Genomic DNA, 25,012 nt, shown 5'->3' on the forward strand with positions numbered 1-25,012 from the left:
CAGCCATGTCCCTCATCACATTGTCCTCGTCAACAATTTGATATCTATAGTCAAAAAGTATGTCACTTGGTAAAATCAGAAGGGAATTTAACCTTACATAGTACAATGGTAGGTGGCAGTGCAAGAAACTGTTAAACAGAAAAATATCATAACTCCTTGAACAATTGTATTATAGCCTCCCTCTTGGTGCTTTATTTTTTAAGCTATGGGATATATTTTTTTTTTGCCCCTGTAGATTGCTTGATCTGACCATTTTAAACTTCAGTTGTCTGTCTTCATACAATGATTGTGTTCACAGTATGACCCATATTGTCCTTTTGAGCCAGTAGGTCAAGGTCACTGTGATCCATCTGTATTAAAATGGAAATGACACGTTTTATTATCAGGATGACTTTGGGACCAAAAAAATGATAAGTTCTCATTTATACCAGGAGAATGAATCGCTTATGGTATTCAAAGCTCAATTGTCTGGGGTCTGTAATGGTCATTATTATGCACCAAGATACAAATTATGACCGTTCGTTGGTCCGTCCGTTTGTTGTTTTTGTTCCATATCTGCTTAACCTCCTGGACGATTTTCATAAAACTAGCATCATTGCTAACCCTATCAAGATGATGTGCAGAGCGCACATCCAATGTCACTAGATCAAGGTCAGTGTCGCACTTGAAGGTAAAAGTTGAAAGAGCTTAACTTCGTTTTGCTTTATATTCTATAAATCACCAATTTTACTTTAACAAGACAACGTGCAGAGCGCAGTACCCGGTAGCTAGGTCCAAGGTCAAGGTCATATTTGGAGCCCTGCTAAACTGGCACGATGTAAGTTGTATACATGACAGTAGTAACAGAGTATATTAGTTTAATAAAATATGAACAAAAACAGATTTGGCGCACAAGTATGCTTTTATAAGATTATATATATGCATTGAATATACAATATTATCAAAAATGATCATACATGTTAATAGGATGAATTAATCAATCTTAGTTTAATAGCATACATGTCAGTGACGATTTCGTATATATATTAACGTAATTTGATTTGCATATCAGTTCTCAACAGCATCAAAATGGAGAAACACAACCCCAGCCCTTCCCCGGATTTCACAGTTGTTAGTAGATACTAAGATGTTGTGGAATTATAGGAATGGTCAAAAACTGCTTTAGCTGTATTTTCTATGCTTTTGTTTTCTTCTTGAGCATTTCTACTAGCTGTCCGCTACTATCCAGAGCTCGAGTTTCAGTTCCACCGCCGATAAATTTACCATTGATGAACACACGGGGTACCTGTCAATATATAATATTTGTTATCTACTATTCCGTACAAGTCTCGATCTCTCACTTTCTCTCAAAGCTGAGCAAACTGGAAGAAATTGCAATAAGATTTAAAGACCACCCTCGTGGGGCGGGGTGGGGAGGATGAAAAAGTCGTAGTCTCTTTTTTCCCCTGTTTGTAGGTGATAATATTTACATTCTTGCATAAGAACTACTTTTTTTACTGGATCCGCCCATGTATTAGCGGGAGAAAAATCGTGTGCAAACAAGGCAGTTCACGTGCTGTTAATACATGATTTTTAGCTCGACTATTCATAGAATAGTGAGCTATTGCACTCGCCCATGCGTCGGCGTCCGCGTCGGCGTCGGCGTCCGCGTCCGCGTCCCGATTTTGGTTAAGGTTTTGTATGTAAGCTGGTATCTCAGTAACCACTTGTGGGAATGGATTGAAACTTCACACACTTATTCACTGTGACAAACTGACTTACATTGCACAGGTTCCATAACTCTACTTTGCTTTTTAACAAAATTATGCCCCTTTTTCGACTTAGAAATTTTTGGTTAAGGTTTTGTATGTAAGCTGGTAACTCAGTAACTACTTGTGGGAATGGATTGAAACTTCACACACTTATTCACTGTGATGAACTGATCTACATTGCACAGGTTCCATAACTCTATTTTGCTTTTTTACAAAATTATGCCCCTTTTTCGACTTAGGAATTTTTGGTTAAGGTTTTGTATGTAAGCTGGTATCTCAGTACTTACTAATGGGAATGGATTGAAACTTCACATACTTGTTCACTATCATGTTCTGACATGCACTAAGCAAGTCCCATAACTCTACTCTCTTTTTTTTCAAAATTATGCCCCTTTTTCGACTTAGCAGTTTTTGGTTAAATTTTTGTATGTAAACTGATATCTCAGTATCCACTAATTGGAATGGATTGAAACTTCACACACTTGTTCACTGTCATGATCTAACATGCACTGTGAAGGTCCCATAACTCTACTTGGCATTTTTACAAAATTATGCCCCTTTGACTTAGCAGTTTTTTGTTAAGTTTTTGTATGTAAGCTGGTATCTCAGTATCCACAAATTGGAAAGGATTGAAACTTCACACACTTGTTCACTGTCATGATATGACATGCAGTACAGAGGTTCAATACCTCTACTTTGCATTTTACAAAATTATGCCCCTTTTTCAACTTTTGTATTCATTCAATTGACAAGGCTGTTGAATAGTCGAGCGTTGCTGTCCTCCGACAGCTCTTGTTATTTTTGAAATGCTTTGTCAGGGATGTATATGTATTTCTGCGCAGGTTGATATCTGGTGTCTGCGTCTTGATTCTTCCATGATAATCTCTTCTTGTAACATAAACGAGGCAATCTAATCCATAGTATGTTTTGCTGTATCAGTTACCAAACCCAAACGCACTACCCCCAAAAATGTACGTATTCGCTCCACCCCTTGTTTACACCCCTTTTAGAAGTCGGATTCGATTCATTTTTTGTTGATAACCGTGAATGTATAAAAACAAAGACAAATATCAAACAGGGAATGCCACGTACCAAAAACGCAGTCTCCCAAAAACGAAACCCACAGCACGCAGACGTGTACACCACAAACACGCACGCACGCACGTACACACAAAGCACACGAGGACAAAACGAATAAACAAAGGACACACACACACGTACGCACACACACACGCGTACACACAAAGCCAACACACGAGGACAAAACGAACAAACATAGGAACACAGTGGGGCACCGCCTTGGAACGGTCAGTGGCAAAAACACCACTGGGGAGCTTAAACTGGTTTATGGTGCGCACCCAACCTCACTCTTACCCCCACCATGTTTCAAAGACACGGGGCAGTGTAAATAAAAGTAATCCCCTCCAGGTGAATCCCTAAAACACGTAATGGAAACAAAAAGGCATGACATGTAAAACACAAAAATGCTCGTGTTTAAATATATAAAAAGCAAACCTTAAGAACCAAAAACGTATGTACTCCATGCCTTTGTAGAAGACAGCAGTTGTATAGGGGCCGGTTTACTTGTAAACAAACGGGCGCCATCTTGGATGACCTAGTTACTATTTAAATTAACTCATTTGCATATAAGAAATGAACTCAGTACGCATGCGCGGCGGCCATTTTGAATTCTATTTTTAGAATGACTTCATAATGTTATAAATAGAAACAATAGTTACAAATCTATTTTAAGACTGTCATACTGAAGAGGACTTCATGTTTTATAAATAGAAAATGTCTCCCAGAAATATACGGAGCTGACTCGTATACCTATCTAGCGCGTGGTCGCGCACATTGAGGGTCAGGTGCTCAGCCCTAGCCGGGAAGATAACATGAAAACAAAATATTACAAGAAAATCAAATAGAATATGAATTATACTTAACCATATCTCCGTGGCCGAGTGGTTAAGGTGTCTGACTTCAAATCACTTGCCCCTCATCGATGTTGGTTCGAGCCTCACTCGGGGCGTTGAATTCTTCATGTGAGGAAGCCATCCAGCTGGCTTACGGAAGGTCGGTGGTTCTACCCGGGTGCCCGCTCGTGATGAAATAATGCACGGAGGGGCACCTGGGGTCTTCCTCCAGAATTAAAGCTGGAAAGTCGCCATATGACCTATCATGTGTCGGTGCGACGTCCAAAAAATAAAAAATAAATAAATATATATATATATATATATAAATTCATCTAAGATCTAAATGAACAAATGCATGTTTTTAATTAAAACAGACTATTTTGATAAACAAAGAACATTACTTTCTAAATCGAAATATTTATCACATTAAAACTAAAACATTAGCCATTGTTTAAGATAAATACATGTTTAAAGAAGCAAGATTTACTGAAGATTACTTTTTTGTCCACGATGTGTACCCCTCGGCGCCCACTAAGTAAATGACCATGTATCTGTTTTAACAAGAGGTCATTCAAATGAACTTATAGTCTAATTTTAGAATGAACTTTCGACGTCGGTGCAACTATTATTAGGTACTATTATTAGGTACCTTATGCTCCTAGCGATGGTCATTAATCAAACAAGTCTTCGATGGTCGAGCTTTGGTATTCATGCGTAAATTTATACTGGATGAAAAAAATCATTGAATTCTCCATTTGGCACTCAGCCGTAATAGTGCACTTTCTGCATCTCTGAGTCCATGCCGAAAACTCATTATCTTTTTCGGAATAGCGCTGAAGCATGATAGTGCACTTTCTGCCTCTCTGAGTCCATGTGGAAAACTCATTATCTTTTTCGGAATAGCGCTGAAGCGTGATAGTGCACTTTCTGCCTCTCTGAATCCATGTGGAAAACTCATTAAGTTTCCTGACTTGGAATTCACGCGTGACAATGCACGCGATGCCTGTCGGAGCAAGTATGGGAAAAACACATTAAATTTCCCGACTTGGAACTCGGGTGTTAGTGCCTCTTTCATACCATCAATAATATGATGTTAAAGAAGATTTTGGTAGTTTTCTTAAAAATTTGCCAACATTTTCAATGACCATCTTGAGTTTTAGAACCGGTAAGGTACTTTTTGAGAAGGTTGCTAAAAATCATCAAAAATAAGACGTTTTAGGGTCCATTTTTGCATTTTGGGTATCTGACATTTTTGAAAAGCCTTTAGGGTGCATTTTAACGTAGCCTAGGTCCCAACCGGAAATGAAGTCATTAAATTTCAAAGTCATCGTACAGGCTCGGGACTGGTACCGTTAGAAAGATCTTTTCTAGTAGGTTCAGAAAATATGTACTATTATGTGTCTATCTCTATCCGTTTTCCAGATATTGAGTTTAAAACCGGAATCATTCATCCGGAAACACCCGCCTTCATGCCTTTATTATTAAAGATAACCTAGGCATATTGGGTATCTAACCGAAGGTCTCGACGAGTACTATAAGTGGGTACACTCAAAACTAAAGTGAAATCAATCATGCGTAAAATTCATATTTTCTGCGCGTTCCTAGACTCGAACCTGGTCAGTTGAGGTATCGTTGGAAAGGTCTCGTCAAGAAGACTCGGAAAATGTATACTTTTGATAATCGTATTTCCAAAAGGGACCGAATAATGGGCCAAAATCACTCAAGCGTTAAATGCCGATTATACTAAAGCTAGGCATGTAGGGTATCTAACCAAAGGTCTCGATAAGTACTATCAGGCAATCAACTTAAACCGGAAGTCAGATCACTCGTGCGTAATATAAGCTTGCCTGATCCTTACTCTTTGATATTGAAAATGGCAGTGAATGAATTAACAGGGCAAAGTATCATAAATAGAGTCAAAGCAACGTTCTGATTAGTCAGTATAGCTTATAGCCAAGCTCTGACTGGCTAGGGATACGACGCATTCTGATTGGTTCAAAAGATTTATTCCTCAAAGAAAGGTTAGCTTACATGTTAAAACTTGTCAGTCATTTGTGCGGTAGTTCGGTTCAAAGCTGTTCAAAACTGGAATGTCTATTTTTAACCACCAATCAGAATTAATAGGAATGACCATTGTTACTAAAAATACACCGAATGAAAAGTATATAATAGCGCTTTCACCAGACAAAATCATTCTGGCTTCAGAAGTAAAATCATGGAAAATAGCTCGGGAGTATTCGAGAAAATGATGAATTCCTTCGCTGCTGAACTCAAGGAAGTGTGTCCAGTACATCACAAAGTATGGATTTATGAAGTGCATTACAGTAAAGTACATTTTGGGTTTTCGGAAGACATTTGGGTAGAATTATTAACAAGCTATATAAGAAACAGGACGAATTTGAATGTAGACTTCTCCATCATCCACACTGGTGATCCGTATACGGACATGGGGATCAATTTGCCTGGGGGTCATTATTTGGTAGATATAGAGTGTGCTTTACGCGACTTTCTGGAAGCGAAGGGGTGTCTCTATGTTAAGTACAAGGACATAAGAAAAACGAGAATAGAGTTCGATATGAATTACTCTACATGGGTATATATGCTCCGACAATATATGAGTAAATATCATCCGAAAATTGAACTCAAGTGGTGCGAACATAGCTTGCAACCAAATTTCTATTGCTCTTGTAACATCAGTACAGAACCTGAAGGACCCAAAATATCTACATAGATGTACTTACTATGCTCTGATCATCATGCAAACAGAAATTAATAGATAAGAGCATTTTAAAGCGTGTCTGACTTGAACTTGTTGCTGAATTGTGTTGATCAATTTCACGAAATTTGTATGAAAGACAGGCTAAAAAGGCAGTTTTAAATAGTGTAAATGATGGATGTGCTACCATCAGATCTCTGTGGAAAAATATTTTCCGACTGTGTAGAAAGACTCTACATACCGTTATATTACATGTTGGCTTTTGGCAAAATAACAGCACAAAATTTTTCCCAAGGATGCATAAAACAGTGGTTAAAGCAAAATATCACTTTTATATCTTTTAAAGACACTTTGATCGATATGATTCGGTTTCATAAGATGAATTTGAATATTGAGTCAAGCAGTGAAAGTGACTGGATGGCGTATATTCCTGAGAATGAGGAAATAGCGCTTTATGTCAACGATGTGATACGAGGAGATGGCCAAGAATTTCAATACGATTGGTTTCCAGTCCAAGAGAATAATAATAAACATGACTTAATTTTATTTACGAAATATGTAGATATCATTGATGCAATCCTTCATTTAGAATTGCGAGAAACGCTTATTGAGAAGCATGATATCACTTTGTGAAAACGATGTTGAATAAATAAAATACAATAAACAAATATGTTGTTTTATTTGTGTACACAACTCAAATTCAAATGTATAGATTATAAATAACAAAGATATTGTTCTTTCAATCTTTTATTGCCACAAAGCTTGTATCACTAATACAGACTACATGTATCAACTAAAATCAGACAAAATAAAATCATTATTCAACTACTTGCAATGCACATCAAACGGTTTTAAAATGTCCTTTATTTTTCGTCCAGAACATCGGTTCATAATATAATATACGCAATATAGCCCGCATATGTTTGAATCTGTATCCTGTATTTGACTGAAGTTCATCCAATAACCCTTCTTTAACACTTGCTTAAAATGAACTTTGTAGTGCTCTGGTCTATTACCTAGTGAATCGAAAAATTCGTCGGGTCCTCACTTAGGAAAATAAAAGACCACCCAATGTTTTCCTGATCCCTGGCTCGCATATTGTCCCCTACGGATTTGAAGTTGATCCGCAGCACATATTGTCACAGGGTACTCTTTTAACATTTCCTCGAGTTCATAGTTATTCATTTTAAAATGTATAGGTGTTCCAATCCATAGTATCTTGGGTCATGCTTTCGCGATAGTTCTTACGTCGTGGGCTGTCTAAATCATGACTCAAAGGTGTGTCCATTTTATTCCTATGTCGCTTCAGATCACTGTGCTTTTGTGACCGTCTTATTTCCGACCTAGCAATATCAACCGCTTGGGCTACGGGTATCACAAGTTTTACTACGGGGAGATCTTCCACTTTTTGTTCTTGTTTCATTGCTTCCTTTTCTTGTTCCTCTTTAAATTCGGCCATTTTTCTAAGATGAGCACCGCTACCTACTATATAACGACCCTTATGATCTGGTCTTACGTATCCATCCCTCAAGTCTTTGAAGTCTTGATACCATTTTTCAGGGTTCGGTACATATGGTATCCATTTTTCTTGTTTATAATGATATACTTCAATAGAACCTATTTTGGCGTGGTAAAAGGTAAAGCAAGCCAATCCTTACAACGTTCATTCTTCATCATCCAATTCTTGATCGTTATCAGCTTCTTTATTATCCTCCATTGAATATTCTTCTTTGCTTTCATGATCGGGCCAAAACTCAACAAAAAGGTCTTTTCTAAGTGCAATGGCTTGTCGAATAGATTCTTTGACAGTCCTGCCGTGCTGACTTCTTAATTTCTTAGCCGACTGTAGAATCTGCTGTTGAGTAGGATCGTTTTGTAGCTCATAAAAGTCAACTAGAAATCGGGCATAATTTTGTCTCAGTCTCCGTCTTAATTGAGGCAATGTGTCATTAGCAGTGCGACGGAAAGCTTCTTCAAAAGTGAGCTATTGTTCTGTGTAGTTGTTAACTTTAGCTCTAAATTGTTCTTTAATAGATTGTCTGAGAGGATCCTAAAAACGCTCATCCCAAATCTCACGACATGATCGCTCTTCTATAAACTCAACTTTTCTACGTTTACCAGGAGGTCCCTTGATCAAAGACCGTTGTTTTACAAAGCTTGTGTCATTATTCCTATTTTCTGTTTCATCATCACTATCATCATCATGGTCATCATAATCCTCCTCTTCATCTTCATCCTTTTCATCATTTTTGTCAGATAAGTATCCTTCTCCATTGAAATAGTCTTCTGGTTTATATTCATCATCTGTTAGTTTTCTCTTTTTTGGATTGTTTGCCTCGAAAATGTTATCACCTAAACGGTGTTGTTCTGGTGTGCTCGATTTTAAGTTTATTACCAAATAACCGTGCGGTCTTGAAGTCGCTCGTTCAAACCGTTTCATAAAGATGTTACTAGACAAAGGGCAAATTCTTCTTGCCAATGTAGCGTCTTGCTGTCTGTCAATAGGATTATTAAATAGCATCAGATACTGCGTATTCAAAGCGATATCCCTACAAGCTTTACCTTGAGGGAACAAATTTTGGGTCCTGAAACGACCATAGAAAATGGATGTTGAAACGTCGTCTCTCTTGAGGTGTCCCATGTTTGTAATGGCGGTGAAAAACTGCCAGTGGCTTCGTCATTTCCGTGGACATAACGTTGATGTCTCCGCATGTTGTCAATCCTAGAGAATGACTGATGGCAAACAGGACACTGATGCATTTGTGAAACAGATGTAAGTTATATATCTTTTATCAAAAAGACACTGCTTTATTTTTTTCTGTTAGCCATTCTTACGCTTTCTTTGGGCAGAGGAGAAAGAAGAGGAGGAGGAGTGGAGGAGGAGGAGGAGGTAAAGGAGGAAGAGGAGGAGGTGTTGGAGGAGGAGGAGGAGGGGTGGAGGAGGAGGAGGAGATAGTGGAGGAGGAGGAGGGAGGAGGTAGTGGAGGAGGAGGAGATTGTGGAGGAGGAGAAGGTGGAGGAGGAGGTGGAGGTGGAGGAGGAAAAGAAGGGAGTAGAAGGAGGAGGTGTTGTTGGTATATACAGTAGCTCGTAACACCTTCAGTCATAGTTAAATTGACTTTTGACTTATACGACTTATATATGACTTGTGCGTGTGATCCCTGAGTGACCAATCAGAATGCGTCATATCACTTACCAGTCAGACCATTGCTATGAGCTGTACTGACTAATCAGAACGTTGCTTTGACGCTATTTATTATACTTTGCCCTGTTAATTCATTCACTTCCATTTTCAATATCAAAGTGTAAGGATCAGGTAAGCTTATTTTACGCACGAGTGATCTGACTTCCGGTTTAAGTTTATTGCCTGATAGTACTTATCGAGACCTTTGGTTAGATACCCTACATGCCTAGCTTTAGTTCAATTATGAAGGAGTAAGCCGGCATTTAACGCTTGAGTGATTTTGGCTCATTTTTCGGTCCCTTTTGGAAATACGATTATCAAAGTAAACATTTTCCGAGTCCTTTCCTACGATACCTCACTTGACCAGGTTCGATTCTAGGAACGCGCACAAAATATGAATTTTACGCATGATTGATTTCACTTTCGGTTTGAGTATACCGACTTACAGTACTCGTCAACCGCCTCGGTAGCCTAGTGGTAGAGCGTCCGCTTCGAGTGCGGGAGGTCTTGGGTTCGATCCCCGGCCGCGTCATTCCAAAGACGTAAAAAATGGTACTAGCAGCTTCCTCGCTTGGCGCTCAGCATTAAGGGGATAGTGCTAGGACTGGTCAGCCCGGTGTCAGTATAATGTGACTGGGTGGGGTATCATGCCACGTGTCTACGACGTGATATTCCAATGAGGCAGCACTATAAAGTTGGGCATTGTGCTCACTGCTACAAGTTGACACCGTCGTTTATATGACTGAAAAATTGTTGAAAAAGACGTTAAACCCGAACACACACACATACAGTACTCGTCGAGACCTTCGGTAAGATACCCAACATGCCTAGGTTATCTTTAATAATAAAGGCGTGAAGCCGCGTGTTTCCGGATGAATGATTCCGGTCCGGTTTTAACCTCAATATCTGGAAAACGGATAGAGATAGACCCATAATAGTATATATTTTCCGAACATAGTTGAAAAGATCTTTCTACCAATACCGGTCCCGAGCCTGTACGATGACATTGACATTTAATGACTTCATTTCCGGTTGGCACCTAGGTTATGGTAAAGTGCACCCTATAGGTTTTATAAAAATGTCAGATACCCAAAATGTAAAAATGGATCCTATAACGTCCTTTTTTTGATGATTTTTAGCAGCCTTCTCAAAAAGTACCTTTATTATATAATACCGATTCTAAAACTCTAGATGGTCATTGAAAATGTTGGCAATTTTTTTTAGAAAACTATCAAAATATTATTTAACATCATATTATTGATGGTATGAAAGAGGCACTAACACCCGAGTTCAAAGTCGTTGAAAGATAACGAGTTTTCCATACTTGCTCCGATAGGCATCGGGTGCATTGTCACACCTGAATTCCAAGTCAGACAAATTAATGAGTTTTCCACATGCCCCATGTGGTCCTGGGACGATCTGTGTATGAAAAGAATTGGAACCACTGCCTTACCCTTGCATGATCCTGAGAGGCGACTAATAGGGTCTTAACACTTGGTTTTGCAGTAACTCTTGTGATTCCAGCAGGTATGCAAATTTTGATTCCATACCTCGTGTTTTTATTTCGATGTAAATGAGATGTGGAACCAAAAGTTGTAGTCCTGTTTGGTGCCATATAACCTATACTGTGTTGGTGCGCCGTAAAACCCAAATAAATAAATAAATAAATAGTTTTCCACATGGATTCAGAGAGGCAGAAAATGCACTATCACGCTTCAGCGCTATTCCGGAAAAGATAATGAGTTTTCCATATGGACTCAGAGAAGCAAAAAGTGCACTATCACGCTTCAGCGCTATTCCGGAAAAGATAATGAGTTTTCCACATGGACTCAGAGAGGCAGAAAGTGCACTATCACATTTCAAAGTTTGTCACTACGTTCGTACGCATCCGTACTCTTAATGTGTTCGTACTCAAAATAATTCGATTGTAAAGTTATTGCTTTTGAAATTGTGTTCCTGTTTACCAAATTTTTGAGTGATATGCAAAAATATGGGTAATTTTATGTTCGTAATAATGACAGATAAAAGTCGGTTAAAAACCTTCATAACATGCTTTTGGAAGTGTTGTTGATTTCTGGGGCCTGGTTATGGATATTTAAAACATGTTTACCGTTTCAAAGAACATCAGAATGGTAATTAATAAATGTACCGGAATCGTAAAGTCATCACATATGAAAACAATGCATTTTGTTGTCGTGTAATGTTTTTTTTATGCAAAAATTGCAACAATACATGTTTGTTTTGTGTATTAATGTCTGCAGAAGCCCGCGGGATTGTTTGTGACCGAGACCGAAGAAAAGAAACGTGCATTATCCCAACATTTGCCCTATTCTTTTCCATTGAAAATTATGACGTTCATTTCATATGAATAGCAAAAGGAAAGGCGCGATATTTATAACCGACCGCTGTTTTGACGACGTCCGCGTAGTCAGGGAGAACGTTCCTTAGATGGCGTCGCAGTTGTTCCGTGTGGTGAACAGAATGGCCGGGAAGCTGATTTTAATGTTAAATGCCACAAAATATGTGCAATTTATAGTATTATCTTGTTTACAATCGAAAAGGAAATATAATGTAAATTTTTTCGGTGTATATGCGAAATGAACGACAGAATAGGATCGGCAAAGTAAACATGAATCGCTTTTGCCGACCCTATTCTGTCGTTCATTTCGCATGAACACCGGAAAAAAATCATTTCATTTCTTAATTGAAAACAGAATATTTCAAAGCATTTACCTTTATAGTGGTCTTTATAACAGTATTGCCTCGTGGTAAGTGTTTTTATGCACAGCGTTCAAAATGCAATTTTTTGAAAAATTGTAAAAGAAAATGGAATGAATGAATCTATAGTGCAGAAATTCGGTTTGAAGTTTCTCATGATAATAAAGAACTTAAGTTTACAGACTTACCGTTCGTGCTCCAGTCATGTTCGTCAACTCCTCCCATAACTGACTGTAGTTGGGATCTTTGTTGATTTCCCATACCTCGTAATCTTCAGGTTCTATTACCTCACCCACATATTTCTCCAACACTTCCTTAGCCATTAGACAAAATGGACAGTGTGGCTTAGAAAATACCATCACTTTCTTTTTGGCGATTTTATCGTCAATAATTTCCTTAACGTTTGCCATTTATTATCCGAGTTTACTGTACAGGCCAAGAATCCGTACTACCACTTGAAAAAGCAATAACTACAGTGTAGTATAAAGCAAGTATGAAAATAAATATGATATAATTTGATATCCTTCCTTTTAAAGTCCATTAAATACGAACCACGAAATATCAATATGCGCGTAGCTACATTTAAGCCATCTTTACACAATTCATAGAGTGATGTTATGCTATATCAATGCAATTGGAAAAGTAAACTGTATTTGTGTCATATGCAGGATAACACAGTCACGCATCTAGCAGTCCTGAAATTGTTTTCTTTTATTTTCTCATAATTCTAGATATTTTCTCATACTTTGACGCAAATATATGGTTGGCAGAGCCAGCTTTTTCGACCTTTTTTACCTTGTGAAATTCTGTGGTGTTTGACATTTTTCCAAAAAAAAATCGTCTATTCGTTGACAAATTTCGCCACAACAAAATGTCACACTTTCCCCTTTGATCTTGACTTAGTTTTCTTTTCAAACTGCTAATCCTTGTAGTAATTATGCATACTTTTTCATGACTAGAAGTAAAAAGTACATGGTTTGCATGTACTGGGTCTCCAGTTTCCGTCTGAACATCGCGTTCATTTGGAGTGTTTAAAGTACGCGTGAAGGCATTCAGAATCCACACATCTTAAATTAGCCCGATTTATTTCATATCCAGATGTTATCTACATAACAACAGTTTATTCCTTACAAATTTCTGGATCTAAGTGTTCAGTCTGACTTTTCCTTGCTTTATTTTCACTTTACCAGGAATGAAGGGTACCCATCAAATCTTTGAGTCAATTTCGTCCACACACAATTTCAACTGTGTTCCACAATCAGCCTGAATAACAATGCCGTCCACATACAGGCTGCAAGTCTGTGTCACAGTTAGCAAGTAGGGCAAAACTGTTTCGTAGTCAGCTGGTAGGAAAATGTCGTCCACATACAGGCTGCAAGTGTTTTGTACTTTGCATGTAAGGCAAGATCGTCCACATATACAGGCTGCAAGTGTGTTCCGCAGTCAGCAGTCCACATATAGACTGAAAGTCTCTTCCAAAGTCAGCAAGTAGGACAATGTCATCCTCATATAGGCTGCAAGTCTGTTCCAAAGTCAGCAAGTAGCAGTCTGTTTCGCAGTACAAGGTTCCAGTCTGTTCCGCTGTCAGCAAATAAAACACTGTCATTTGCAAACGGCTTCAGGTCTGTTTTGAAGACAGCAAGTAAAACAATGTCAATCACATACAGGCTGCAAGTCTGTTTCGCAGTCAGCAAGTTGGACAGTGCTGTCCACATACAGGATTCAAATCTGCTTCACAGTCAGCAAGTACGACAATGTTGTCCACATATATACGGCTTCCGGTCTGTGACTGCTAGAGGACAACGTCGTCCACATACAGACTGCAAATCTGTTCCACAGTCAGGAAGTAGGACAATGTCGTCCACATACAGGATTCAAGTCAGTTTTGTAGCCAGCAAGTGCGACAATACTGTCCATACAACTTCAGGTCTGTGACTACAAGTAGGACAACGTCGTCCACATACAGACTGCAAGTCTGTTCCGAGATCAGGAAGTAGGACAATGCCGACCACATACGGGATTCAAGTTTGTTTCGCAGTCAGCAAGTACGACAATGTTGTCCATATATTTTCGACTTCAGGTCTGTGCCTTCAAGTAAAACAACGTCCTCCACATACAGGTTGCATGTGTTCCGCAGTCAGAAAGTAGGTCAAGGCCGTCCACATACAGGATTCAAATCTGTTTCGCAGTCAGCAAGTACAACAATGTTGTTCACATATATTTGACTTCGGGTATGTGACTGCAAGTAGGACAACATCATCCACATACAGGCTGCTTGTGTGCCGCAGTCAGGAAGTAGGACAATGCTATCCGCATACAGGATTCTAGTCTGTTTCGCAGTCAGCAAGTACAGCAATGTCATCCACATATATACGATTTCAAGTCAATGTCGTCCACACACAGGCTGCAAGTCTGTTCCGCAGTCAGTAAGAAGGGCAATGCCGTCCACATACAGGATTCAAGTTTGTTTCGCAGTCAGCAGGTACACCAATGATGTCCACATATATTCGACTTCGGGTCTGTGATTGCAAGTAGGACAAAGTCATCCACTTACAGGCTGCATGTGTTCCACAGTCAGGAACAGGAAGTAGGACAATACCGTCCATATACAGGATTCAAGTCTGTTTCGCAGTCAGCAAGTACGGCAATGTCGTCCACATATATAAGACTTCAGGTCTGAGACTGCAAGTAGGAACATGCGTTCACACACTGGCTGCAAATCTGTTCCGCAGTCAGTAAGTAGGACAATGCTGTCCACATATAATCGACTTCGGGTCTGTGACTGCAAGAGGAGATGTAACGTCCTCCACATACAGGCTGTAATTCTCTTTCGCAGCCAGCAAGTAGCTCTAGCAGTAAGCGGAATTTTTTCATCAAAATTGGAAGAGAGCTATACAGTGATGCTACAGACATGGTTGGATGAAGGTGAAGGTCAAGCAGTTCAGGAGAAGAACTCGTTTAAAAGCATTTCTAATTTGAGCGCTAGCGGCTTCTAAAAAGGGAATGAGTGCCCCCATGGGAAAGGACTTCATATTGATTCTACAGTCTAAATTTGATAACGATACATGAAGCAATTTTTCCGGGATCCGGATCTTTCTTACTAACGCATTAATGACCATTGAGGCCAGCCGTAATTCCATTTAAAACAAGGGATGTCGTGTGGATTTGAAAGGTCGTTTTTTACGAAACCGCCTGCTGCACTTACATATATTTGAATACATTTGTTGTTTTACCGAGTCCAGACAGTACTTTCACATAATAAGTTTCATTTTCTACCACACATACCGCGTAATTTTCCTCGCCTAGATTAAAACTCGTCAGTACATCGTTCACAATGCTGAGACCAAGTACATTGTATGTACAGCTTAATGTGCCCATTGAAACTGCTTTACCACATTCTTGTATAGGATTTATAAAAAATAGGGTAAAATAATATTTTCTAAGTCTAAATTTCGAAGTAATGAAAATGACCCCTATATATTCTTTTCATAAACAAGAGCTGTTGGAGGACAACAATGCTCGACTTTTCAAAAGCATTGTCAATTGAATAAATAAACAAGAGGGTCAAGATGGCCCTAGATCGCTCACCTAAGTAACACACATTAACAGTGTAATCATGTTTTACCTAGTGATTTCATGGGGACAAATATTCTGAGCAATTTACATTAAGATTGGACAAAATGGACAAAAAACGTGGCCTCTTGAGTGTTAACAAGCATTTTCTTTGATTTGACCTAGTTACCTAGGTTTAAACACCACATGACCTAGATTCGAAAATTTCATGAAAACAAACATTATGATTAAGTTTCGGGAAGATAGGAGTTAGTATACAAGCTTTTCCTTTGATTTGACATTGTGACCTAGTTTTTGATCCACGTGACCCAGATTCCCCCTAGGATGTAAACAAGCTTATTCTTTGATTTGACCTGGTGACCTAGTTTTTGACCCCATATGGCCCAGATAAAAATTCTTACGAGATTTCATGCAGACAAACATTCTGACCAAGTTTCATGCACATAAAATAAAAAAAGCAGCCCCTATTGCATGCACAAGGTTTTTCTTAGATTTTTAACGGGTGACCTAGTTTTTGACCCTAATAATCCAGAATCGAACTTGAGCTAAATATTATCATTTTGACCAAGTTTCACGAAGATAGGGTCATAAACGTGGCCTATAGAGTGTTCTCAAGCTTTTCCTTTGATTTGGCTGGCTGACCTAGTTTTTGACCCCACATGACTCAGATCCGAATTTTGTCTAGAGGTCATCAAGATAAACATTATGACAAATTCTCATGAGTTTCAAACTTAAACTGTGGACTCTAGTGTTAACAAGATTTTCCTTTGATCTGGGCTAGTGACCTAGTTTTTGACCCAACATAAGCCAATTTCCAATATGACCTAGAGATCATTAAGACAAGCATTCATAAGTTTCATAAAGATTGAGTCACACAAATGTGGCCTCTAGAGTGTTCACAAGCTTTTCCTTTGATTTGACCAGGTGACCTACTTTTTGACTACATGACCCAGATTTAAACTTGACCTAAAGGTCACCAAGATAAACATTTTGACCAATTCTCATGAGTTTGAAACTTAACTTGTGGTCTTTAGAATGTTAAGATTTTCCTTTGATCTGGCCTACTGACCTAGCTTTTGACCCCACATAACCCAGTTTCAAACTTAACCTCTACAGTGTCCACAAGCCTCTCCTTTGATTTAACCGGGTGACCTAGTTTTGACCCCACATGACCCAGATTCAAAATTCACCTACAGATCATCAAGACAAACATTCTGACCAAGCTTCATAAAAATTGAGTCACAACTGTGGCCTCTAGAGTGTTCACAAGGCAAATGTTGACAGACGACGGACGAAGACGGACGCCTGACAATGACAGGTCACAATACCTCTTCTTGAGCACTTCATGCATTGTACAGGTTCCATAACCCTGTTTTGCAATTTTACAAAACTATGCTCCTTTTTCGACTTTTTAGCTCATCAGCCCATGGCAGTGGAGAAATGTGTGTGAAGTTTCTAGGGGCCAGCAGAGCGAAATATAGATTTTTTTTCTGAACAACATACTAGTATCATGAAGTTTGTTTTAATGGTACACGTATTTTTGAGCTGTCTCAGCAAAATATAGAACATACTTTTAAATAACTTATAGTGAACTGCTTTAAAGTTGTTCACCAGTAAACTTGGGCTGATGCAAGGTCAGATGGTCAAGGTGCTCTTCAGGAGAATGACTTAGACACACATACAGTTTCATTAGTTTTACACAAAGATGAAAATATTAGGAATTGTGTTGCTATAGATCATTTATGGTTAAAATATTAAGAAGATACGGACAATTAATCAGAATGAAATTATAAACAATTCTTAGCAATTTTTAGCAGCCATGTCCCTCATCACATTGTCGTTGTGAACAATGTGATATCTATAATCAAGAAGTATGTCACTTGGTAAAATCAGAAAGGAATTTAACCTTACTTAGTACAATGGTTGGTGGCAATGTGAGGAACTGTTAAACAGAAAAATATCATAACTCCTTGAACAATTGTATTATAGCCTCTCTCTTGGTGCTTAAGCCGTGGGGTATATTCTTTTGCCGTCGCAGATTACTTGATCTGACCATTTTAACCTTCAGTTGTCTGTCCTCATACACTGATTGTGGTCACCCATTTTGTCCTTTGAGCAAGTAGGTCAAGGTCACAGTGATCCACCTGTATTAAAATGGAGATGGCATGTTTTATTATCAGGATGACTTTGGGACAAAAAAAAATGATACGTTCTCACCAACACCAGGAGAATGAATCAGCTTACAGTATTCAAAGCTCAATTGTCTGTGGTCTGTAATGGTCAATATTATCCAGATACAAATTATGACCGTTCATTTGTTGTTTCTGATCCATATCTGCTTAACCTCAGGGACGATTTTCATCAAGCTAGCATCATTGCTAACCTTATCAAGACGATGTTCAGCACTAGATCAAGGTCAATGTCACACTTTGAGATCAAAGAGCTTAACTTCGTTTTGCTTTATATTTTATAAATCACTTGGAACATTTTCATAAAACTAGCACCAATTGTTTCCTTTAACAAGACAACGTGCAAAGTGCAGTACCCGGTAGCTAGGTCCAAGTTAAATGTCATATTTGGAGCCCAGCTTAACTGGCTCGATGTAAATTGTATACATGACAGTAGTACCACAGTATATTAGTTTACTAAAATATGAACAAAAACAGATTTGGCGCACAAGTATGCTTTTATAAGATTATATATATGTATTGAACACACAGTATTATCGCAAATGATCATAAAATGTTAATAGGATGAAAATAATATATCCTAGTTTAATAGCACTCTCCCGGATTTCACACTTCCGCTGTTCGTAGATACTAAGATATTGTGGAATTATAGGAATGGTCTAAAACTGCTTCAGCTGTATTTTTATGCTGTTTTTTTCTTCTTTAGCATTTCTACTAGCTGTCCGCTACTATCCAGATCTCGAGTTTCAGTTCCCCCGCCGATAAATGTACCATTGACGAACACACGTGGTACCTGTCAATATATAATATTTGTTATCTACTATATATTCCGTACAAGTCACGATCTGTCCCTTTTTCTCAAAGCTGAGCAAACTGGAAGAAATTACAATGAGATTTAAGACCACACTCGCGGGGCGGGGTGGGGAGGATGGAAAAGTCGTAGTCTCATTTTCCTGTTAGTAGGTGAAATTGAAAACAGAATATTTCAAAGCATTTACCTTGGTATTGGTCTTTATTAGCCCACCATCATCAGATGATGGGCTATTCAAATCACTGCGTCCGTGGTCCGTCGTCCTTCCGTCCGTCCTTCCGTTAACAATTTCTCGTTATCGCATCTCCTCAGAAACTACTGGGGGGATTTTGACCAAACTTTGTCAGAATGATGTATTGGTACCCTAGTTGTGTCCCCCTGAAAATCAGACTGGTTCAACAATTTTTGATTGAGTTATGGCCCTTTGTTTATTTTTATAATTTACATAGATTTATATAGGGAAAAAGTTTGAAAATCCTTTTGTCCAAAACCACAAGGCCTAGGGCATTGACATTTGGTTTGTAGCATCATCTAGCAGTCCTCTACTAAGAATGTCCTAATTATTTCCCTAGGGTCAAATATGGCCCCACCCCGGGGGTCACATGGTTTATATAGACTTATATAGGGAAAAACTTCTTGACCAAAACCATAAAGCCTAGATTTTAGATATGTGTAATGTAGCATCATCTAGTGGTTCTTTAGCAAGTTTGTTCAAATTAACCCCCTAGGGTCAAATATGGCCCTGCCCCGGGGGTCATATGGTTTATATAGACTTATATCTAGGGAAAAACTTTAAAAATCTTCTTGTCCATAACCTACAACATTCAAATTTGGACCACATGTATAGTTTTGAGTGGCTAGATGAACCTTGACATGAGTTGACCTTGATCTTGACCTAGTGACCTTCTTTCACATTTCTATAGCTACAGCCTTCAAATTTGGACCACATGCATAGGTTTGTGTACCGAAATAAACTTTGACCTTGACATTGACATAGTGACCTACTTTCACATTTTTGAAGGTACAGGCTTCAAATTTGGACCACATGCATAGTTTTTTGTTCCGAAATGAAATTGGGCCTTAATTTTGACCTAGTGACCTACTTTCATATTTCTCAAGCTACAAGCTTCAAATTTGGACTACTTGCATAGTTTTGTGTTCCGAAATGAAATTTGACCTAGTGACCTACTTTCACATTTCTCAAGCTACAGCCTTCAAATTTGGACCACTTGCATAGTTTTGTGTACCGAAATGAACTTTGACCTTGAGATTGACCTAGTGACCTACTCTCACATTTCTAAAGCTACAGGCTTCAAATTTGGATCACCTGCGTAGTTTTGTGTTCTAAATTGAAATTTGACCTTGATTTTTACCTAGTACAAACTTTCACATTTCTCAAGCTACAGCCTTCAAATTTGGATCACATGCATGGACCACATGCACAGTTTTGTGTACCGAAATGGACGCACCTAGCTCAAATTTTTTAATATAACTTGATGAAACCTTGCACGAGTCTTTATCATGACATGAACTTGCGCATCTCCAATTTGTAGACTGGTACTGCCCTCTATTTTCAGAGTTATTGCCCCTGAAATAGTCAAAAATGCACATTTTCACCTTGTGACGCACCTAGCTCAAAAAGTATTTAATATAACTTGAAGAAACCTTGCATGAGTCTTGATCATGACAGGAACTTGCGCACCATCTATTTTTAGTCTGGCTCCACCCCCTATTTTTAGATTTATTGCCCCTGAATGAGTCAAAAATGCACATTTTCACCTTGTGACGCGTCTAGCTAAAACGTATTTGATGTAAATTCATGAAACCTTGCATGAGTTTGTATCATGATGAGACCTTACCAACTTGGCATTCTTAGGATTTCAGCGCTTAGAATACAGTTACAGCCCTTGAAATAGACAAAGTAATGGATTTTTTGTTTGTGATGCTCATAACTCAAAAAGTATACATGGCTTTGAATAATGAATCCATTAAATAAAATATTTGTTGAGGCTATACCCCCTTATGACTGCAAACTTTTGAATTATTGCCCCTTGTTTGTGACAAATATACCAGTGGGGGGCACACGCCGTTTCCTACAGACACATTCTAGTTCACATTCATAGGTGTGTGAACTTTAAAGAACTTTGACCTTGACAGTGACCTAGAGACCTTCTTTCACATTTCTGAAGCTACAGGCTTCAAATTTGGACCACATGCATAGTTTTTAGTGGCGAGATGAACCTTCACATGAGTTGACCTTGATCTTGATCTAGTGACCTACTTTCATATTTCTGCAGCTACAGCCTTGAAATTTAGACAACATGCATAGTTTTGTGCACTGAAATGGAACTTTGACCTTTCACATATCTCAGCCTTGCTGTCTGCAAATGCCACCATTTTTAACTCCCATCATTATAGGTTATTATTAAACCTGATAATATAGACCACCTGTCAACAAAGGCCACTTCTTGCTGTTCCTATTGTTGGTCTTTACAAACAGGTTTGACTGTACATGCATTATTTGCATAGACAGAAGCTGCTTTAACAGTTTAATCAGTGTGTCATTCCAAATTTAATCAATTTAATAAAAGGGATCTAGATATATTTATAATACCCCAGTGAGTTAAAATAAGACAAATTAAGCTACAAAATACAATACTGTGACGTTTTAAAGTTTCAGTCAGTTTTTGCTCCATATTTTTATATAAATACTATGCATAAAAAAAATGAAAAAAACTTGGAAATTACAACTATACATGTACAATGTATCTAAGCCTGTGTGTGTATATACAATTGAGGCTAATAAAATAATGTTTAAAGATAACTGACCATAAGACGGTTGGTTATACAAAACTTGTTGTTTCAGATCCCATATTCTGTCCATATTTGAATTCAAAACTGCTAATTAGTATTAGAGGCCACTGGATCCAATGAATGTGATGACCTGGATTCTGACATAGATACCTACCTTTAGGATTTTGAGCTAGTCTTGAAATTTGGAACATTCGAAAATGGCTCAATGGTGGGCGCCACGATCACTCTGTGATCTCTTGTAACAGTATTATGTCATAAGTGCTTGTATGCACAAACGGCATTCAAAATGCATTTTTGTTTTGAAAAATTGTAAAAAATGGAATGAATGAATCTATAGTGCAGAAATTCGGTTTGAAGTTTCTCATAATAATAAAGAACTTAAGCTTATAGTCTTACCGTTCGTGATCCAGTCATATTCGTCAACTCCTCCCATAACTGACTGTAGTTGGAATCTTTATTGATTTCCCATACCTCGTAATCTTCAGGTTCTATTATTTGTCCCTTACCCACATACTTCTCCAACACTTCCTTAGCCATTAGACAAAATGGACAGTGTGGCTTAGAAAATATCATCACTTTCTTATCGGCGATTTTAGCCTTAATAATGTCCTTTACGTTTGCCATTTTTATACTGTCCATGTTTACTGTACAGGCCAAGAATCCGAACTGCCACCAGTCTACTGCCACCTGTTAAAGCAATAATTACAGGTGTAGTATTAAGGAAGTATGAAACTAATAATGATTAAATTTGAAATCTTCCTTTTAAAGTCTATTTAATACGAGTCACGGAATATCAATATGCGCGTAGCTATGCGTACATCTTTACACAATTCATAGAGTGATGTTATGCTATGTTAATGCAAATGAAAAGTAAGCTATATCTGTGTTACATGCTTTGCAGTCCTGAAATTGTTTTCTCATAATTTTAGATATTTTTCTCATACTTCGACGCATATATATGGTTGGCAGAGCCAGCCTTTTCGCCATATTTTACCTTTTGAAATTCTATGGTATTTGGCTTTTTTCCCAAAAAATCATCTGTTTGTTAACAAATTTCACCACAACAAAATGTCACACTTTCCCCTTTGATCTTGATTTAGTTTTCTTTTCAAACTGCTAATCCTTGTAGTAATTATGCATACTTTTTTCTTGGCTAGAGGTAAAAAGTGCATGGTTTGCATGTACTAGGTCTCCAGTTTCCGTCTGGATATGCGTTCATTTGGAGTGTTTAAGGTACGTGTGAAGGCCTTCAGAATCCACACATCTTAAATTGGCCCGATGTATTTCATATCCAGATGTTAACTACATAACAACAGTTTATTCCTTACAAATTTCTGGTTCTAAGTGTTCAATCTGACTTTTTCTTGCTTTGTTTCACTATACCAGGAATTAAGGCTACCTATCAAATCTTTGAGTCGATTTCGTCCGCATACAAGTTTCAACTGTGTTCCACAGTCAGCATGAATAACACTGCCATTCATATGCAGGTTGCAAGTCTGTGTCACAGTTAGGAAGTAGGGCAATATCGTCCACAAAAAGACTGCCTGCAAAATTGTTTCGTAGTCAGGCTGCAAGTGTTTTGTACTTTGCATGTAGGGCAAGATCGTCCACATACACAGGCTGCAGGTGTGTTCCGCAGTCAGCAGTCCACATATAGACAGAAAGTGCCTTCCGAAGTCAGCAAGTAGGACAAAGTCGTCCTCGTATAGGCTGCAAGTCTGTTCCAAAGTCAGCAAGTAGCAGTCTGTTTCGCAGTACAAACTTACAGTCTATTCCGCTGTCAGCAATTAAAACACTGTCATTTGCAAACGGCTTCATGTCTGTTTCGAAGACAGCAAGTAAAACAATGTCAGTCACATACAGACTGCAAGTCTGTTTCGCAGTAAGCAAGTTGGACAGTGCTGTCCACATACATGATTCAAATCTGCTTCACAGTCAGCAAGTACGACAATTTTGTCCCAAATATACGACTTCAGGTGTGTGACTGCTAGAGGACAACGCCGTCCACATACAGACTGCATATCTATTCCACAGCCAGGAAGTAGGACAATGCCGTCCACATACAGGATTCAAGTCATTTTGTAGTCAGCAAGTGCGACAATAATGTCAATACGACTTCAGATCTGCGACTGCAAGTAGGACAACGACGTCCACATACAGACTGCAAGTCTGTTCCACAGTCAGGAAGTAAGACAATGCCATTCATGTACAGGAATCAAGTCTGTTTCGCAGTCAGCAAGTTGTCAATATTGTCCACATATAAACGATTTCAGATTGTGACTGCAAGAGGACAATGTCGTCCACATAAAACTGCTGTTCCTAGGTCAGGAAGTAGGATAATGCCGACCACTTTAAGGATTCAAGTCTGTTTGGCACTCACCAAGTGCGACAATGTAGTCCATGTATTTTCGACATCAAGTCTGTGCCTTCAAGTAGGATAATGCCATCCGCATACTGGATTCTAGTCTGTTTCGCAGTCAGCAAGTACAGCAATGTCATTCACATATATAGAATTACAAGTCTGTGACTGCAACTAGGACAATGTCATCCACACACAGGCTGCAAGACTGTTCCGCAGTCAGTAAGAAGGGCAATGCCGTCGCCAGCAAGTACAACGTAATATATTTGACCTCGGGCCTGTGACTGCAAGTAGGACAACGTCATCCACATACAGGCTGCATGTGTTCCGTTGTCAGGAACAAGAAGTAGGACAATGCCGTCCATATACTGGATTCAAGTCTGTTTCATAGTCAACAAGTACGGCAATGTCGTCTACATATATACGACTTCAGGGTGTGACTGAAAGTAGGACAATGTCGTCCACACACAGGCTGCAAGTCTGTTCCGCAGCCAGTAAGTAGGACAATGCTGTCAACATACAGGATTCAAGTCTGTTTCGCAGACAGAAAGTATGACAATGTTGTCCACATATAATCGACTTCGGGTCTGTGACTGCAAGAGAACATGTAACGCTCTCCACATACAGGCTGTAATTCTCTTTCGCAGCCAGCAAATAGCTCTAGCAGTAAGCGATATTGTTTCATCAAAACTGGAAGAGAGCTTACAGTGATGCTACAGACTAGGTTCGATGAAGGTATATCAAGCAGTTCAGGAGAAGAACTCGTTTAAAAACATTCCTAATTTGAGCGCGTGTGGCCCCTATAAGGGAATGAGTGCCCCCATTTGAATTAAGTTGGAAAAGGACTTCATATTGATTCTACAGTCTAAATTTGATGACGATACTGAAGCGATTTACCCGGAATCCGGATTCTAATTACTAACGCATTAATGACCATTGAGGCCAGCCACCTTAATTCCGTTTAAAACAAGGGATGTACTAGTA

The 25,012-nt window shown here is 38.7% G+C and overlaps 2 protein-coding genes across 2 annotated transcripts; both read right to left on the reverse strand.

The window, feature by feature from the left end:
- Positions 1–878: 878 nt before the first annotated feature.
- Positions 879–12,789, reverse strand: LOC123522983 (uncharacterized). Its single transcript, XM_045300544.2, has 2 exons — positions 12,471–12,789; positions 879–1,285 (listed from the first exon to the last, which is right to left on the reverse strand). The coding sequence occupies exons 1-2, from the start codon at positions 12,690–12,692 to the stop codon at positions 1,175–1,177; spliced, it is 333 nt and encodes a 110-aa protein (XP_045156479.2). The 5' UTR covers positions 12,693–12,789; the 3' UTR covers positions 879–1,174.
- Positions 12,790–17,357: 4,568 nt separating this feature from the next.
- Positions 17,358–22,418, reverse strand: LOC123522981 (uncharacterized). The gene is made up of 2 exons (XM_045300540.2): positions 22,066–22,418; positions 17,358–18,837 (listed from the first exon to the last, which is right to left on the reverse strand). Exons 1-2 carry the CDS (start codon positions 22,306–22,308, stop codon positions 18,727–18,729), a joined length of 354 nt encoding a protein of 117 aa, XP_045156475.2. The 5' UTR covers positions 22,309–22,418; the 3' UTR covers positions 17,358–18,726.
- Between the last annotated feature and the right edge of the window lie 2,594 nt (positions 22,419–25,012).

The sequence above is a fragment of the Mercenaria mercenaria genome, chromosome 8 (assembly GCF_021730395.1).
Source record: "Mercenaria mercenaria strain notata chromosome 8, MADL_Memer_1, whole genome shotgun sequence".
Classification (NCBI taxonomy): domain Eukaryota; kingdom Metazoa; phylum Mollusca; class Bivalvia; order Venerida; family Veneridae; genus Mercenaria; species Mercenaria mercenaria.

What these genes read in the sequence shown, in the direction of transcription:
- LOC123522983 (XM_045300544.2), bottom strand. Translation starts at nt 12,692, where the DNA reads ATGGCAAACGTTAAGGAAATTATTGACGATAAAATCGCCAAAAAGAAA. An exon ending in ACATGACTGGAGCACGAACG is followed by an intron (nt 1,286 to 12,470) that starts GTAAGTCTGTAA and finishes ATATATTGACAG; the next exon opens with GTACCCCGTGTGTTCATCAA.
- LOC123522981 (XM_045300540.2), bottom strand. Translation starts at nt 22,308, where the DNA reads ATGGACAGTATAAAAATGGCAAACGTAAAGGACATTATTAAGGCTAAA. An exon ending in ATATGACTGGATCACGAACG is followed by an intron (nt 18,838 to 22,065) that starts GTAAGACTATAA and finishes ATATATTGACAG; the next exon opens with GTACCACGTGTGTTCGTCAA.